The following is a 19,538-nucleotide window of genomic DNA, read 5'->3' as shown; positions in this document are numbered from 1 at the left end:
TCACTAAAGATGCACTTAGTATTTTAGAGTTCAGGGGATCCATGCCTAACTTATGCGCCAGGATTTACAGTTGGTATAAATCTTCGTACCCAAAGTTTGGGGCAGAAATCGTCTCCAAGTGCTATTCCATAAATGGTGCGCAACTCAGAGCACCATTTTATAGAGTAGGGCTCCACACAGATGTTTTTCAGCACCCAAATTGGGGCGCTAGTTACTGAATCTAATCCATAGTGTTTAAAATCTATGTATAGTGGACTTATACATTTACTGGCCACCAGTAAACCCACAACTTCATTTGAAAGTTGACCCTATAGCTTTTAAAAGAAAACATTTTTGATGGTGTACCCTAAGTTGAGCAAAAGCAGTTTGTAGACTTGAGCCTCAGATACCAGCACAGACCCCTAACTCTCCTTAAACTGTTAGTACGTGGGATCACTGTTCTATACTAACTATACTTTTTATCCAAGTAAAACTGATTGTCTTGGGGGAAGCATGGGGGATGTATCTGACTGAAGAAGTCTGTTTCTGGTGAACAAATCTTTTTATTTCAGATTGTCATTAAACCAGGCTCTCTCAGCAGGATGAAGACCATTTTCACACAAGAGATTTTTACAGAACAGGTAACTGGTACTGTTCTCACTAGTTCATCTGTATTGGTCCAAGTTTTTAAAGTATTTGCATTGAAAGCCAATTTTATTATCATTCCATCAACAGAAAAGCAAAATACATTCTTATTGTCAGTGTCATACCAGTCGGAGTAGGTTATGTCCCTCTGCCAGCATATGGAGACTGAGAGAAATCTCAATTAACTTCACTCATCTTTTTAGGGGGGTGGTGCTGCCTTTGGTTCTTCAGTATTTCTCTCTTTCTTCATAGACCAGCAGGGAAATGCAGGCATGCTTTCTGGTAATGTTATCTGACAAAGCCAGAGTGCCTGGAGCTGTCCTCCAGCTGGAACGTGATTTTATGTTTTGTTTGTTGGTTTTTTTTGTTTAAACTTGCAGAATCTGTTTTGGGAATTCTTGTGTCCCCATCTGTAATCTCAGGATTCAGTCTACTTTATCTGCTGGCCAGACTGGATACCCCCCTCCTTCCTTCCCTCAAATTTAAGTAACCTTAACAGCTAAATTTTCCTCCAAACAGAAAGGAGAGAGCAGTAAAAGCAGACAACACTGCCAGCACCTCTTTTTATTTTCTCAGCTTATTTCTTTTTTACAAGTTTAAATGTTATTAAAAATAAAATTGCAGTTACAGGTGCACACAAATATGGACCAAGGATATACAAAAGATTTCTTCCCCCCCCCCCCCAAAATAAGATACAGAGCAACGAACCCCACCCCCACCCCATAGAGCTCTGAGGGAGGTGGTGGTGCCAAGTTAAGTAGTGTAGAAGTATCTGGATTCAAGGTTCAAATCATATAAGAATCCCAGATCTTATGATAGGATACGATGCTGCCATTCTGGATAGCTGTCAATTTAGATATCCGATGGATATAGTCCAGTTTCCACAAAATAACCTGGAGACCTGGCAGTGTGGGCTGCTTCCAGGCCGCCGCTAGCATTAGCTTGCTAGCCACAAAGATATGAGTCACCAGTGAGTAGCTGGCTTTACCCCATAGGGCTTAAAATGCTCTTGCTGTTATTTATTATACCCAGTTGGTGGTGGTAAGGGTATGTATTATGATGATAGTGTCTAGCATTGCTGTATGGGGTGTTTTATAAGATGATGTCATTTAAGATGCATTATTACATTTGTAATTGATCCTGGAGTTTCATTTATAGCTATAACTGGTTAGTTTTAACATAATGCTTACAGATTTTGTAGTGTGCTCAAATGTCATGTCCTGGTTGGAATTTCCTTGGTAACTTCCACAGATATTTGTCGCTGGCCATGGCTGAGTAAGTGGTACTACTTAACATTTCTAAAGCGCTATGTTACTAGGGTTACGCAGCGCTGTACAGTTTAACAAAGCAGGACGGTCCCTGCTCAAAGGAGCTTACAATCTAATGGACAAGTGGTAGAGTTGGTATATCACTGGCGCAGCAATGCAACTGGTGCTTAGGCTGTAGAACAGGAAGATGAGGCTTTTCTTGAATGTTAAGATGTTCTGGAAATATTGTACTTTTTTTTTTTTTTTTTTCAGGTGGTCACAGCTCATGCTGTGCGTGTCCCAGTAACAAGTAACTTAAGTGCCATTATCACTGGGTTTTTGCCAGTACACTGCATCTACCAGCTCCTGAGAAGTCGATCGTTTACCAAGCACAAAGTATCTATAAAGGTGAGAAAGTGTCACACTTAACTGATGAGCAACAAGGAACGTTTATCTCTGTATTCTCCAAACCGTTTGGGGGTGGGGGTATAAGTTAAGCTGAGGATTTTACAGTATAACTGTATTGTGCATAGGTCAAGGTCATAGGTTGGTTCCTTTTTATATGATGATCTGCTTAACGACAACCATTAACGCAGGGTACATAAAAATATAATATTAATATCATCAAAACAAACTGAAAAGGGAGTGCCAACCAATTGACAAGGGAAAGATGTAGAAACAAACAAACAAAAAAAAGTAAACCAAAACAGTAAACAAAAATGCATGACACAAAGCTCATCCCATCACTGCCAAGCCTAATCCTGGTGGGTGGGAGATAAAATGTATGCATCCAGTTCCAAAGTTAATGCTGCCCATTTCCTGCTTTATCTAGGACTGGATCTACAGACAGCTATGTGAGACTGCCACCCCCCTGCACCCTCAGTTACTACCCCTTATTGATGTGTACATCAATTCTATCCTCACTCCTGCCTCCAAATCCAGCCCAGAAGCCACCAATCAGCCAATCACCGAACAGGAGATACTGAACGTGTTTCAAGGCCTCACTGGAGTAAGAGCTTTTAATGTAATGTTAAGTTGTAAATTTATATAAACAATTACAACACACTTACTAGTAGCAGAATTGTCTGAGATATTATATATAGTAAATGTGCCTCTATTAAGAGATGAATTCTTAAACAGTTCCTGGAACTATTTAATAACTTGATGTTGGAAGTGTTTGGTTTGTTTTTCAGAGCGAGAATCCTCGTCGTCCTGAGCGTTATAATATCACCACACAGCTCTTAGTGCTCTACTATGTGCTCTCCTATGAAGAGGCTCTGCTGACTAGCACAAAAACACTTGGTATGTGTACTGACATCTTGTCAAGAATGTACAACAAAACTGTGCTGAAATTCTTAGCTGCATTGATGGTATAGAGATGGCTGATCATTAGGAATGGACTTTGTGAAAGGCCTCTGCTGAAATGTCAAAAGCACTAAACTCACCACTGTTAAATGCTTGTCTGTAGTTTTTTTTTTTTTTTTTTTTCTTTTTGACTTGGTAGTTTTATTATTTTTCCTTTCTTTCTTTATTACAAAGATTTACTAGACCACCAATCAAATTGTAAGCCCATCTAGGTGCTGGAATCTGGTTTCTTGAGCCTTCATTTACAACAATCAAGGGATTTATCCCTGTATTTTAAAATACCCTCCCACTGTCCTGAGGTCATGATTTCTTCTGAAACCCTGTATAATGGCCTCTAAATCCAGCCACCAGGTCCACAATTATCATACCTCTTCCTAACTCCTCTCCCCCACCCGAAAGGTTGCAAATACTACCTGTGCACCAGTCCCATTCAGCATGGAAAACAACGAAAGGACTCTCCATATGGCAACTTGCACTTCCACTGGGCCGACCTCTGAGACTGTTTGTTTTTTAATAGGTTTTTCCCTTTCATTCTTTCAGCTGCCATGCAGAGAAAACCTAAGTCTTACAGTTCTGCATTGATGGATCAGATTCCAATCAAATACCTTATCCGTCAGGCACAAGGACTTCAACAGGAGCTAGGTGGTAGGTCATCTTAGAATTAAATATTCTGAAGTGTGTGTGATGGTTTGATTAAGTATTGTAAATTGCATGTTTTCCACAACTGTCAGCAGAAAGGACTCAAGCCGTACCTTGGTCATCTTGTGTGTGTCTTAACCTAATAAGAATACAGATCGGCTGGGGGGATTAAGAGCTTTGGACCACTGACTTGGTTGAGTGTTCAAACAGTTCCGATGTTCTCCTCATTCTTGTGTCAGTACTTTTCAACTAAGTGACATGCTGCTTATGGTAAAGTACAAACATTTGAGTTGCTTTCTAGGGTTACACTCTGCCTTATTGCGGCTTCTTGCTACCAACTACCCCCATCTGTGCATTGTTGAAGATTGGATATGTGAGGAGGAAATCACAGGGACAGATGCGCTGCTCCGAAGGATGCTGCTGACCAGCTCGGCCAAAAACCATTCCCCAAAACAGCTGCAGGAAGGTAGACATGAAACATTACCCACTAAAGGCTGCTCTGGTTGTGATGCCTTATCTATTTATGAACTGAAATTCAAACAAAATTATATGTTCACCAACAGCTGAATATACAATTTTACTAGTCATATGTTGTTGTTGTTGCTTTAGAATTTTATCTATATGGTATATGGCTGGAAATCTGACTGAACAGTCTGGTCAGTATCTGTATAATATGGGGCTGGGTTTGTTTTAGAGCAAGGGCAGGCTTTAAGATTATCCTGATAGTCACTATCAGGATAACTTACCTGTTTTAATTAGGCCTCAAATAGCAGGCTTTAACTGATTTGGATAGCGTCAGTGAGGTGACTGTATTCTGTGAAACCAGCTATGCTGTATATCTTCTATATATAAATAAAATACATAGTGACACTGAATATACATATTTAAGTATCAGTTCTTAAACTTACATGGTCGCCATGCCAGCTGAATATTGATCCCTTCTTTTTCCCTCCAGACAGTCCAAAAGCATGTGTTTATGCTTTCCTACTAGCAGATGGAGGCAGAGATCCACTGGTTTGTCACCCTGTATAGGGTCCTGTGCAGTCCAAATAATTTCTCGGTCTCCAACAGAAGGTAGATGAGGCAGCCCTGTGCAGTCTGAATTTGGTTGTAAATAGGTTTCAGTGGATGTTGGTCTGGACTTAGGCTTCAATTAAAAAAAAAAATGAATTGGGGAATAAAAATAAAGGAACAAGAGGGCTAGGACTAGCTAGAGCCACTCTTACAGCTTGGGAGTGCTAAATCCGTTTGGGGGGGAGAAGGGACCTAACTCCAACAGGTTTAGCACCTACAGGCTATATGCAGTGGTCCCAGCTAGTCCTAGCCCTCTTGTTCATTGTTTTTTTTTTTTGTTTTGTTTGTTTTTTATACCCCAATTAAAAAAGAAAAAATTGGGATACATCCAGACCGGCGACTACTAAAACCTATTTCCATCCAAATTCCTTCCTCTCAGCATTTGGGAATTTGCTGCTTTCCCTCTGTCATCCTTCCCTACACTTGAGAGAGGGCTAGAGGTGACCTTCAGTGTGGCTCCAGTAAGACAAAAAAAAAAAAGAGGGAGGAGTTAGCAGCAGCAGCAGCTCCAAGACCATGGGAAAAGAGTGTCCAGGTGGAGGGAGAGTATTTTCACCACCATGATAGCTACAAGTGGGAGCATCAGGAGTGACTAAAGAGCATGTGGCGCTGCAGTGTAGGCTGGGTGTGGCCAGTGCTATTTAGCCTGTGGCAGTTGCCACTCCGGTATTGGAGAGAAGCATAGTCCCAGAGGATAGTTCTGGCAGCGCCATGCTGATTTGCGGTGGTGGGGCCAAAGGCAACCCTGGCACAAGGGGAATTCCTGGACCCAGAGAAGTTGCAGTTTTGGTGGGCAGTAGCAGAGGTTACTCGGATGGAACCTTGGTGTTAGGCCCAGTGAGCGGCCAGAAAGACACTGTCCCAAAACTGGTAAAAGCGGCACTGGATCAAGTTGGAATGAACTTTAGCCCTGCATTGGAAGAATGGGACATGGTAGATACGGGTTGGAAGGTGGGAAGAACCATGTCTAAGCTCTGTTCAGTTCCTGCTGAGAAGTTGCACCCCAAGAGTGGACTCCTTGAGATATCAGCCATTCCCAAAATGACCATTCCATTGGAAGGGGATGCAGCACTCAAGGATCCAGTCATTTAAAGTGGCTTTGCAAACAGTGATCTGTGGAAGCTACATAGACCAGGCCTGTTTTCATTGGATACAACAGTTGCCAGGGAAGTCTCTAGCAGGATCATCAGCAGGAGTCTTGGAGGCAGCACGTCTGGACACAGGCTCTTCTTTTGTGGCCACTGTATTGTGTAGCTCAATCAGGGCACTGGTGAACATAGTCTCAGTGGTGATGGTGTGCTGCCTACTGTTGCTCAGACTCCGGTTGCTCAGACTCTGGTTGGCAGATGTGTCTTGGTAAACACTCCTTTAAGGGAAGCTGCTATTTGGAGAGGATTTGGAGAAGCTAGTGAAGGATGTAGGGAAATCTAAAGTGTCGGGACTGGTAACTTCTTGATACAGAGGGGATGCTTCAGAGAGGCACAGAGATATCTCCATGGAAATGTAGGCTTTCCCTGGAGAACAGTGCTTTCATGGTAGCCACAGAGGATGGCTTAGAAGGTGGCACAGGGGACATGGGAGGTGCTACAGCTTGCGGAATTGGGTGGACAGATGGCTTATGTAAAATGAATTGCAGTAGTCTAATTTTGAAGTCTCAAGAGTAAGAAGAAATGTTTTATACAGATGAGAGCTCAAACATGAAACAAATTGAACAAATCTGCCATAATGTGAAGAAACAACTTGACACTGGGTGAGAAATGTACGGGCAGAATGTAAGCTGATAATTTTTATGGACTTCTTGAATGGAAGTGAAAATCCTGTATTAGTAGGCGAGAGTGGTTGCAATATGAGAACCACAACAACATAAATAAAGTAAGAGCATTACATTTAGCAGTATTTGGGGTTTAATTTGATTTTGAAAAACCAGTCTGTACTCTTAATTCAATTTTGTAGAAATGTAGTGACTGCTGAAGGAGTGTTTTTGGGTCTGGAGGAGTAAGGATCTGGATATCCTCAAGTGTGGAAAAGGAGGGGGGGGGGGTTAATAAAAACAAAGGATTGGACCAAGAATGGAACGTTGTGGAATGCCCAAAATCAATGCCCAGAGTGCAGAGGATCAGTCAGTTTGTAAAAGTTCTTTTGTGTATTCCAATGCGACATCCTCATTATTCTACTCTAAAATTTTGATCTGACTGTTCTCATACACAGGTATTGTTCTTAACTGTTGTTTCTTTTTGTATTGTTTACATTCTTTATAAACTTTTGTAAAACTTTAATAAAATTTGAAAAAAAGAGATACGATTTTGAACCATGAGAGAGCAGTATCAGATGTGGAGGTCAGTAAGCCTCTGGAGAAATATGGAGTGACTAAGGCTGCTGAAAGATCAAGGGGGACAAGGACAACATACTTGCCTCCTTCCAAAATTAATCTAATATAATTGGTGAGAGCAAGACGAGAGTTTTTCAGTAGAATGGTGGGCACAAAATCCAGTTTGTCGTGGATTCAATGCATTGGTTTCGAGATTTTGCAGCTCAGCTATCTGACTAACTTTTTATCACTTGACATGAAGTAAGATTTGAAATGGGCTAGTAGTTCCAAAAGAAGAGTTGTCTGCTCTACTATTTTTGAGTTCTGGGCATACTGTGACTTGTTTCTAGTTGTTAGGGACGTCACCGAGAGAATAGTAGTTGCTGTAGAGTGAGGAAAAGACAAGAATGTTTGAAGGAAATATAAAAAAAGGTGGGCAAGTAAAGGGTCAGAATGAGGTGAGAGCGTCAATGAAGAAATAACCTTGGGCACATGAGATATGGAGGGGAGGCCAAAAGAGAATGGGGAAGCAACATTTCTAGCAAGAATTCTGTTAGAATGCTGGGTGAAGGAAGGGAAGAGTAGGTGTCATAGATGGGAAACCTTTTCTGAGTGTGTCATTCTTACCAAAGCCAGAGGTAAAATTGTCTCCAATGAGATGAGGTTTGATTCATAAGTATATATGTGCTAGTAAGTTGTCTGAGAGTATGAGACCTAAAGAGGAGGCGTAATTGTGAGAAATATTTGCCTTCATCACCTGAGCTAAGGAAGACCTATAAAAGGAAGCATTTTCTATAAATGCCTTAAGATGCCTTTTACGTCTAGAGGCTTTTGTTCCCATCTGTCCAGTAGAGTATGGATTGGGGAGGTACTCATTAACTTTGTAGTTCTCCAAAAGGAAGTCTTGTTATTTTAGTATACATTTATATAGGGATGGGCTGTTACTCCAACACTAAGAGCAATCAACTTGGGCTCAAGCTTCCTTTTAAGCAGACCATTGCCTAGTTTCATCACAGGACCTGATGGTCTCTGTATTCCTTTGTTGACCACTACAGACTGGATGTGTAGGCTAGGCATGATGCAGCTTTAGGGGCAGTGGAGTCAGGCTTGTCTAGGCCTCTCAATTAAATTCTGCTTTAGTGCTTCCCATGGACTGGACTGATCTGGAAGGATGAAGAGGAAGGAGAGATTAGATCTTACTTGCTAACTTTTGGTTCCCTCCAGACTAATCCACAACCCTACTGGCAAGCAGTCAGCTTTTGGAAAAAAAAAGGGGATTGGTCCCAGTAGTCTCCAGTAATTGCTGAACTAGTTTTGTGTTGCTTGATTAGCTGATTTATTGCTCAGTTATCGGTGGTACCTTTGCCCTCTTGTTTTGGTAGGGGGTTATGTTGCTTTTGTTACAGAAATACTGGCTGGTTCAGGACTGCACAGGAACCTATATAGAGTGGTGTTGTCAAACCAGTGGTTCTTAGTTTCCATCTGATGGTAGGAGAGTATAAGCTCGCATCCAGACTGGTCTGGAGGGACTCCAGAAAATTAGCATGTAAGATTTATTTTTTTTCATTATTGTAGAAGAAACAATGTAATATGCAGTTTTGATTTTCAATATATTCTAAGCATACAAGTAACATTTGTTTCTGAACACTGCAGTCATATATTTTTCTAGTTTAGTTATAGTAGCTATATTGGTCTTAGAGATAACAGGAATATTTATAGGCTATGATACTTCTACTTGCATGAACAAAGGTTGGTAGTAGATAAGTTTTCAAGACCACACAGAGGGGCTCCAGACTGCTGGCCACGAGCTGGTGTAGACCATTGAGCTCATCCTTCTGTCCCACCATACTTTTCCTACCTGCAGCTGAATCTGTGTAGCCACCGTCCTCCCCTCCCCCAATCTTGCTCAGCAGACTTCAATGGAGATGTTTGTCCATCCCCCACTGACTGTTTTAGTGATTTGAAATGTTCTGTGTGACCCTTCTTTTTAAAGTTTGAGAACCCTTGACCTAGACAGCAAACACATCTGAGATGAGTGCCGGTTATGCATAGCAGGAGCGTTGCCTTCTGATCAGGCATATAACTGCGCTGTTGCATACTATTTTTAGTAACAAGAAAGTAAATGTGGCATTATGACATGATCAGGCCAAGCTTTTCTTGCCAGTTGTGATAGGTTTGTCTTTTCTTTTTTTTTTCTCCTCAGCATTTTCCATGCTTCCAGTGAATCACACACAAGTGATGCAGATTCTAGAACCCTTGACTTTGCTTTCTGCTAGCGAGTTGATTCCATATGCAGAGGTGCTGACTTTGAATATGAGCTGTTTACTGAATGCAGGAGTTCCACGGAGAATCCTTCAGACTGTCAGTAGGCTTTGGATGATTCTTAATACTGTGATGCCGAGAAGGTAGACTTCTGTAATATGTTTTTTTTTTGTTATTTAAAATGTTTATGTTCTGCCCATCTGTACAGTTGTATTAAGCCCTGCCTTTCAGCTTCCGTGATCAGCATTATTTTAATGTAAAAATGAAATATTTTGCATTTTTTAGCCCACCTTTCCAAATTTATGATTGTCAGCTTTACAGCATTATTAGAATTCAGACCAGGGTCAGAAGGATTGTTTGAAAGTGGGGAGGTACATTCTGTTCTAGCAGATCTCATCCTGAATTAGTTTTCTATTCTGGATTGTTCTGTTACTGCACAAATTAGGAGAGGTACTTGTTTTATGTCTTTGGGTGTGATATTAAAAAAAAAAAGAGCACCTAATTTTTTCCCCTATTTTCAGTCAGTGTTAGGAACCTAAGTTTTCAGTTGAAAACTCGCCCTAGGTTAAGGGGTCTAAAACGTAAGTTATGTACTTAAATTTAGGCCTGGATTTAGATTTTTAATTTAGATGCCTAATGCTGAAAATCAGTGTTAAGCTTCTATTTCCCCCCTCCCCCAAATGTGCCTCTATTGTCACTCAGTTTTTTAAATTCCATTTAGAGCCTAATGAAATTAGGAGCATAAATTTAGGCACTCAGCCCTTCTAAATTTTAGAGGCTAAGTTAGGCGCTTAAACCCTTTGAATATCAGCTTCTTTGTTTTTAAATATCTTTTCTTCACTTCTTATTTCTTGGTGTCATTAGTCCAGAACTAATGGGTTATGCCTATCAACCAGGAGATGGAGACAGAACAACTTGGGAGCTGCGCCCTATATAAGGCAATGTGCAGTCTATCAGTATTTCTCCTTCTTCAGCAGATGCTGACATATGTACTGCGCAGCAGAGTTCTAAACTGATGTGATGCTGTTCCTGGGCCCAGTTGAGCTTCTCCAGGCTGGAGGGAGGGGAAAGAATCCAAGACCCAGCTGAGGTGTGGCCACATTCTTGGGGATAACTATAGGTTCCTCCCCTCCTTCTTTGCCCTTTGGGTTTGAGGGGTTTCCTTATTCTACTCTTCACCCCTCCCCCTTCATGTTTCTTTTGATGTCTGTATCCTTCCCCATCGGGCTTCATATTTTTTTTATGTTTTGAGAGAGAGAGAGCAAGGTTTGCTAGCCCAGAGAGAGCTGTGGAGGAAATCTTCCCAGTAAGCATCCTGCCTTCCTGGGGAAGAAGAGAGCACTGACAAATATGGGACTTAATGTAGTGGGGGAGTTGTGGCTGCCAGTATATCACAGCTTGCTACTGATTGTGCTAGGAGTGGCGCCTAGAGGGAGCTTCATGGTGGTGGGCAAAGTGTGCTAGGTCCATGTTTCAGCCAGGAAGTGGCTGGTAGTGTGGTGCTGAGAAGGAATAGAAGCCCTGAAGAATGCATCAGGCACTGCTCATGTCACCACAGCTTCTGGGGACTTTGAGTGTGGTTCTCGCAAACAGTGGGCCAGCAGGATGATAAGACTGTTGAAGCCCTACTGGAGGCTCAGTTGGAGGCTGCTTGCTGGCTTTAGATTCTTCAGTCATAAATACACCCTCACATGGCCACATGGAGCCTGCTAAAATTGCAGGAATGGTCACCATTTTAGGGTCTACTTCTTTCACACAAGTGCTTTCTCTTCTCAGGAGCAACAAGGGGAGTGCACTATTAGAAGCTTCTGTGGCTTTAGGAAGCTATCTGGAGTATAGTGACTTTCTCAGAATCCTGAGGTCTGGGAAATGCATTTTCCCCTGATTTTTGTCCTCTTTTGCAAAGCCAGGGCTTTTTTTCTTTTAAGGGGGTACTTGGGGGTACTGAGTACTTGCACCTTTTCCATTGTCTGCTAAAATTGACCCTTTGTCTCCAAGTTTTAATGAAAGAGCTCAGGCTCTGCATACCAATTCTGTGTTGTCATTGATTCTTTGACTGTTTGTTTGCAGGGGGCCTGGCTATTGTGGGGTAGGTCCCTTAGTGATCACCCCTGAAGGGTGGCTTGGCATTTGAGTACCAGCACCCTACCTGTTAAGGTAGGCTCAGGGTCCCTTTCTATCTCAGGAGATAGGACCCAATCGAAGAGGCTTAGAGGAGCTAAGGCAAGGGAAGTGGGAGACTCACTTGGTCTTTGGTCTTGGGTGCCAGAGTCAGCTTGTTGGAGGCAAACACACATAGTAAAATTTTTTTTAAGATATATTTAAAGCAAGAAGCCGGCAAAAGAATCGGTTGGACTGCTAGATGACCGAGGGGTAAAAAGGGCACTCAGGGATGACAAGGCCATAGAGGAGAGATTAAATGAATTCTTTGTTTCGGTCTCACTGAGGAAGATGTGGGGAGATCCCGGTGCCAGAAATGGTATTCAGTGCTGACGAGTCAGAGAAACTGAATCAAATCTCTGTAAACCTGGAAGATGTAATGGAGCAATTTGACAAATTGAAGAGTAGCAAATCGCCAAGACCGGATAGTATACATCCCAGAGTATTGATAGAATTGAAAAATGAACTTGCAGAACTATTGTTAGTAATATGTAATTTCTCTTTAAAATCAAACATGGTACCAGAAGATTGGAAGGTGGCCAATGTAAAGTCAATTTTTAAAAAGGTTTCCAGAGGTGACAGGTGAGCCTGACATCTGTGCCAGGCAAAATGGTAGACACTATTATAAAGAACAAAATCACAGAACATATTCAAAAGCATGGATTAATGAGACAAGGCCAACATGTGGATAAAGGTGAGCCGATCGATATTGTGTATCTGCATTTTCGAAAGGTGTTTGACAGAGTACCTCATGAAAGACTCCAGAGGAAATTGGAAAATCATGGGATAGGAGGTAGTGTTCTATTGTGGATTAAAAACTGATTAAAGGGTAGAAAACAGAGTAGGGTTAAATGGTCAGTATTCTCAATGGAGAAGGGTAGATAGTGGGGTTCCCCAGGGTTCTGTGTTGGGACCGCTGCTTTTTAACATATGTATAAATGATCTAGATATGGGAATAACTAGTGAGAGAATTAAATTTGCCGATGACACAAAGTTATTCAAAGTTGTTAAATCGCAAGAGGATTGTGAAAAATTGCAAGACGACCTTACGAGACTGGGCATCCAAATGTCAGATGATGTTTACTGTGAGCAAGTGCAAAGTGATGCACATGGGAAAGAGGAACCCGAACTATAGCTTCATGATGCAGGGTTCCGTGTTAGGAGTCACCGACCAGGAAAAGGATCTAGGAGTCATCGTTGACAATACTTTGAAACCCTCTGTTTAGTGTGCTGTGGCAGCAAAGAAAGCAAATAGAATGTTAGGTGGTATTAGGAAAGGAATGGAAAATAAAAACGAGGATGTTATAATACCTTTGTAGCGCTCCATGGTGCGACTGCACCTTGAATATTGTGTGCAATTCTGGTCACCGCATCTCAAAAAAAAGATAGATATAGTGGAATTAGAAAAGGTACAGAGAAGGGCTATGAAAATGATAAAGGGAATGGAATGACTTTTCCCTATGAGGAAAGGCTGAAACGGCTTGGGCTTTTCAGTTTGGAGAACATAGTAACATAGTAGATGACGGCAGAAAAAGACCTGCACGGTCCGTCCAGTCTGCCCAACAAGATAACTCGTATGTGCTAATTTTTGTGTATACCCTACTGATTTGTACCTGTGTTCTTCAGGGCACAGACCGTACAAGTCTGCCCAGCACTATCCCCGCCTCCCAACCACTGGCTCTGGCACAGACCTTAGGGGAGATATGATAGCGGTATATAAAATACTAAGTGGAGTGGAATGGGTAGACGTGAATCACTTGTTTACTCTTTCCAAAAATACTACGACTAGGAGGCATGAAATAAAGCCAAAAAGTAGTAAATTTAAAATGAATCAGAGAAAATATTTCTTCACTCAACATGTAATTAAGCTCTGGAATTTGTTGCCAGAGAATGTGGTAAAAGCAGTTAGCAGGGTTTAAAAAAGGTTTGGATAGCTTCCTAAAAGAAAAGTCCATAAGCCATTATTAAAATGGACTTGGGAAAATTCACTGTTTATTTCTGGGACAAGCAGCATAAAATGTATTGTACTGTTTTGGGATCTTGCCAGGTACTTGTGACCTGGATTGGCCACTGTTTGGAAACGGGATACTGGGCTTGTTGGACCTTCGGTCTGTCCCAGTAGCAACACTTCTGTACTTATCTGATTGCTAGAGCCGCAGACATCTTTTGCCATGTGTTACCCACTGCCATTTGGGCCATGCAGCAGAAGAAGGAGTAGGCTTAGTAGAGTGAAAATCTGTGGGCTCCAGAAGATGTCCCAGAAACAGATCCTTGGCCTCCGAACCGTTGCAAACCTGATGCAGTTTGCCATCTTTATAAAAAAGAAGGGCGAAGGGGTGATGTCATGTATAGCTGATGCCTTGAGCGTGAAGATGTTGTGTCAGAAGCCTTAGTTCAGCACGCCACTTTAAAGTAGCTGCAGTGAGATATCAGATAGGTTGGTTATACGTTTTGGTGGTCAAGAAAGGAGAAGTGGCCTTGAAAGCTGGCTTAAGGAAACACTCATTGGTTTAGTCAGAGGAGTTCCTCAAGGCACACTTGACCAGAGGTTTTAGCAGCTTCTTGGGCAGAGTTGCCTGTGGTTTCTCCTGCATATATTTGTAGGGCTGCAACATGGTTTTCTTTGCGTACTTTAAGCACTATTGGCTGGATGATTTCACCAGGGAAGAATCTGCATTTTGTGCAGAAATACTTAGAGCAGGTGTTTCAGAATCCCGTCTGGGTTGAGGGTTGCTTTGCTACATTCCATTGGTTCTAGACTAATCTGGTACATGAGAGCAGGGGCGTAGCTACGGGTGGGCCTGGATGGGCCCAGGCCCACCCAGTTTAGCCTCAGGCCCGCCCGCCCAGAAGCAGATCCTTATCGTGACCGTCTCCCGCCCCTGCCGCAGCGCTTCATTTAATGTTGTTGGCGCCTGCTGTTAGTGTCCCACCCCCGCGGCGGCGCTTTACACTTTACCTAACAGCAACGCTACAGATGCAGCGCTGACGTCCGAGTCCGACGTCCTGCTCCGGGGCCTTCCGCGTCCCGCCTCCATAACAGGAAGTTATATCAGCGTGGAAGGCCCCAGAGCAGGACGTCGGACTCGGACGTCAGCTCTGCATCTGTAGCGTTGTTGTTAGGTAAAGTGTAAAGCGCCGCCGCGGGGCGGGAAACTGTAACAGCAGCGCCGACAACATTAAATGAAGCGCTGCGGCAGGGGTGGGAGAGGGTGAGGAAGTCAGTGGGGTGCTGTGTGCTGGCCCAGTAAGGGGAGGCAGGGAGGGGAGGGAACAGAAGGGTGCTGGACTTGCCAGGGGCAGAGGGTTGGAGGGAAGGGAGAGAGGTTTTGGATTTGCAGAGGGGAGGTTGGAAGGAAGGGGATAGGTTTTGGAATTTGCAGAGGGGAGGTTGGAAGGAAGGGGAGAGGTTTTGGAATTTGCAGAGGGGAGGTTGGAAGGAAGGGGAGAGGTTTTGGGATTTGCAGAGGGGAGGTTGGAAGGAAGGGGAGAGGTTTTGGGATTTGCAGAGGGGAGGTTGGAGGGAAGGGAAGAGGTTTTGGATTTACAGAGGGGAGGTTGGAAGGAAGGAAAGAGGTTTTGGGATTTGCAGAGGGGAGGTTGGAAGGAAGGGGAGAGGTTTTGGATTTGCAGAGGGGAGGTTGGAGGGAAGGGGAGAGGTTTTGGATTTGCAGAGGGGAGGTTGGAGGGAAGGGAGAGGTTTTGGATATATAGGGGGGTGGAAGGAAGGGGAGAGGTGCTGGATATGCAGGGGGGGTGGAGGGAAAGGGGAGAAGTGCTGGATATGCAGAGGGTTGAACATGTATGGGGGCTGGATGAAAGGGAGAGAGATGCTGGACGTGTGGGGGGGGGCTGAAGGAGAGGTGCTGGATATGCAGAGGGAAGGGAGAGAGATGCAGGGAGAAAGAGCCAGATGCATAAGGGGAAGGAAAGAGATGAAGAGAAGCTGGTTGGGGGTGGGATCAGAGAGGAGAGGGACACATTGGTGTGGAGGAGGGAGAAAGGGGACATAGGGAAGTATACAGATACAGAAGGGAGATGATGGGCATTAGGTGGGAGCATGGGGACAGGGACACAAATGTGAGATGCTGTATGGGGATAGCACATGGGCACAGAGGGGTAATGCCTGACCAAGGGGGGAGGGGGGGGACGGGGATATGGAATAGAGATAAAATGCTGGACACGGGGGGGGGGGGGGGGGGGGAGATACCAGACAAGGGAGAGAATAGGAACGCAGAAGGGATATGCTGGGCATGGGGTGCATAGGTGCACAGAGGAATGATGATGGATGAGGGGATATGAACACAGGGGAGATAATGAACAAGGAAATATAGGAAAACAGAGATGGGAGATGGATGATGGACATGAAGAAAGAAGAAATGTCAAATAGGAGACCCTGGCAAGTGAGTTAAGAGAAGACAGAGGGAAGCAGAAACCAGAGACTGGGACCAATATGATTTGAGAAAAAATGACCAGACAACAAAAAGGTATAAAAAATATTTTATTTTCAATGTTGTGAATATAATATGTTGGATTTGGAATGTACATCTTGCCAAAGTTGATGGTAAACATGGCTGGGGTCCAGGAAAGAAATCTAGGAAAGGACCCCAAAGTCCATTACCAGGCTGTGCCTTCAGCTTCCAGCATGCAGGCTTTCTCTGGCCAAGGAACCAAGCACAATTGCCCTAGTTCCATCCCCTTACACCATCCCTGGCATGTGCCATCTTTATATTTTGCACAGGAGCAAATGCCTTTCTTTCTTGTTTCTCTGGTGTTGTACTACATGCAAGGTCTAGTTTCTTGGGGTTTCCATTTAATTTATATTTCTAGAGTTTGTGGTCACTTATTCTGTATTTGGCATTTGAGTCTTGTGTGTGTGACTGAGGTATTCTGTTAGCATGAAGTTTCCATGTAGCATTCTGTAGTAATTTGGCTTGTTCAGCTTTCCTGATAAATGTATTTGTATTTTAGGGCCCTACTATAAGGCACTTCTTTTTCTTAGGTAGGATCTTTGTTTTTGGAAGTTAGTGTTGGCATGGTTCTGAGTGACTTTTGTTTTATAGATTTTTTTAAAGTTAATTTATAATATGTCTGTAATTGAGATTACACTAGAAAACAAAATTTCTTTATATGATGAGTTTTATGGAGAATTGTCCTTGCTGTGCTCTGTATCCATTGTTGGTGGAGGGCCAGGAGGTTCTCTGGATGCAGAATGTGTTTGGCTTCAATACCATATATGTGTTGGAGGACCATGGCTCAGTGGGGCTGAATAGTGCAGTCTATTGTACTTCCCTTAGCTCTCAATTGGCCTGCAGCCACTGAAGCCTGCACTGCAACCCTCATTGAAGTTATGGGGAGTGGGGTAGGGACAGAGCATGGGTGCATCAGGTTTGCTGTTTTTTTCTTTTTCAAAAAAATTGGCAACTCTAGTGTCCACCCATCCAACCTGTTGGCCCACCCAAAAATTGCCTTCTGGCTACGCCACTGCATGAGAGGGAAGGAAAAATTCGCTCTTACCTGTTGTTTTTCCTTAAGACCAACCAGACCAGTTCAGAATTCCAACTTAATATTAGGTTTTTGTCAGTCTGGTTTCTGAAAAGAAGATTTTGGGGACACTGTCCTGGTTTCCTCAAGCTGTGGTTGTTTTTTCAGTTGGAACCCTGGATTATTTCTCCCTTCTGGAAACTGGGTGACTTTTTGTTACAGAACTACTGATGAGCAGGGGCTGTATGGTGCACTACATAGGGCAGAGCTCTCAAGTTCTGTCTGTCAACTTGTTGATGGTCATAACCCATTGGCTCTGGACTGGTCTGGTAAGGAAAGAATTAACCAATAAAACCAAACTTTTCCTTCAACTTAGCCCCCCCCCCCCCCCCCCCCCCCCCCACACACACAATTGTAGGATACCATTAAGAGCATCAGTTTGTCAGTTGTTTGCTCAAACATTGGTGGAGGAGTCACTCATTCTGTAGAAAAAAAAATATTCTGAAGATTATTTTACATGAGCAATGGCAAGCTTTTTGCAGCCCTTAGACTTAAACACTTGCTCCTTTTTCTCTCACCCAAAACACAACTAAAAGATTTTTTGTATAGCCTCATGGTTTGGAATTTTACCTTTTTTTTCCCTTACAGGTTATGGGTGATGACTGTTAATGCACTGCAACCTTCATTAAAATTAGTTAAACGGCATATATACACACAAAATGATCTGATGATTGATCCTCTCATTGTGCTAAGATGTGATCAGAGAGTCTACAGGTTAGTGTGCCTCCTTGCTAATATATTAGCTATTGCTGCCATATGTGTGTGCATTTAAAAGAATTTGTAGCTGAGAATTGCTGTAAAAAATGGGATGTTAATGCCATTATTGTTTTGTAACTGAACTATGGGGGAGTGGAATAGTCTGTTCTCAGATTTTAACTGTTTGATTTAATTGAGCTTTTATAGACTGTATCATATCCTTAAAGGAATCTGAGTGATGTATAAGCAACAGAAAAAAAAATAAGTATAACAATACATTATAAATAAAATACAAAATCTCAAATGTACAATAAAAATAATTTACCCCTCCCCCAAAAGAAAACATTAAAAACATAAATAGAATCTCACATTTTAGATATCAACTGCAATAAAGCAGTCATTGTCTTTTTTGATATACTATCAAAGAGCCAAGTTTTTAATTTTTTTCTTGAATATCAGGTAAGAGGTCTCTGCTTTTGAGTTCAGTTGCCAGTTTATTCCAAAAACTGTGGAGCAGCTGTGGAAAGCATATGATTGCTAGTTGAAATCCAAGCTTGGTTCTCTAGCAGAGGACATGGATAGTCCACAGATTGCAATTGAGAAACCCTAGTTGGTACATATTTGATCACAAATTTAGAATGATACTTTGTGTTTAAAATTCTTTGAAATATTGGTCCAAAAGGAGCTTTTAAAAATTAATAAATCAACGAGTAAAAAATGTAAATTTTTGTGGCTCTTTCCCATCAGTTGCTTTTTAAGATCGCCTCTGCTGTAGCATTCTGTAATAGCTGTAAAAGGCCAAAGTAAAGAAAATTACAGTAGTCCATCTAGAATAGTGCCACAACATGGGCAATCTTCTTCAGATTAGTCCACTGCAGTCCCTTAGGGGAAAAACTTAAAATATGATTCTACTTTTATACATATATAAATGACAACAATCCTAGTGTATATATTTTCTATCAAGTAGATCAAAGGCTTAATCGTTTATAGCAGTTTATCCTATGAGTGAATGTCAGTCCCCTCCTGGTGACTCATGTCAACTGGCACAGCCAATCTTCATCTTTTTATTTTATTTTTTTAATTTAAGTTGAACAATTAAACACTAATGTAAATTCTAAAACCTCTTAGTGTTTATGCTTTGGTTATATTAAAGCAATGGCAACAAAGCTGTATATCAAACTAACCCATAAGCAATAACAATACATTTTTTTCTTTAATCTCCAAGCTTCTTTCAAACTTCAACTGTACCGTAATATTTCACATTTCAGCTTTGATATACTGTAAATAAAAGCAAAATATCTAAGCAATTTACAATAGGAAAAAATGGGAATGAGAGTGGTAAACACACAAGGAGACCTAAGTTACAGTACAGCAATATAATAATTAGAAGAGACAATCATATTTCTGAAGAGTCAAATATAGTACCATTTATTTCTCAAGCTTCTCTTTTAAAACAAAGTACTTTTCTGTTTAATGTTTCAGCTGAAAGAGTCCTTGAATAAAGCTCCTGTTTAAGCCATCACTACATTCTCTCCAACTTGACCATGGGTTCACCTTCTAGCTTTATCAAGGAGAGGTGAATACAGAGCTGCACTAACATAATATTAAGATAATTATCA

The 19,538-nt window shown here is 42.1% G+C and overlaps 1 protein-coding gene across 4 annotated transcripts in view; it reads left to right on the top strand.

Annotated features, from left to right (window-relative positions):
• The window catches only part of INTS2 (integrator complex subunit 2), a 57,561-nt gene that overhangs the window by 24,934 nt on the left and 13,089 nt on the right, over window positions 1-19,538 (top strand). For all 4 annotated transcript variants that reach the window (XM_030222225.1, XM_030222226.1, XM_030222224.1 and 1 more), the window contains exons 12-19: window positions 552-620; window positions 2,145-2,279; window positions 2,704-2,880; window positions 3,065-3,173; window positions 3,777-3,881; window positions 4,177-4,341; window positions 9,461-9,662; window positions 17,812-17,937. In XM_030222225.1, coding sequence (XP_030078085.1) covers window positions 552-620; window positions 2,145-2,279; window positions 2,704-2,880; window positions 3,065-3,173; window positions 3,777-3,881; window positions 4,177-4,341; window positions 9,461-9,662; window positions 17,812-17,937 — 1,088 coding nt within the window. The remainder of the gene's footprint in view (window positions 1-551; window positions 621-2,144; window positions 2,280-2,703; window positions 2,881-3,064; window positions 3,174-3,776; window positions 3,882-4,176; window positions 4,342-9,460; window positions 9,663-17,811; window positions 17,938-19,538) is intronic.

Source organism: Microcaecilia unicolor, chromosome 13 (assembly GCF_901765095.1).
Source record: "Microcaecilia unicolor chromosome 13, aMicUni1.1, whole genome shotgun sequence".
NCBI classification, from domain to species: Eukaryota; Metazoa; Chordata; class Amphibia; order Gymnophiona; family Siphonopidae; genus Microcaecilia; species Microcaecilia unicolor.
This window is presented reverse-complemented; position numbering and strand designations above follow the sequence as displayed.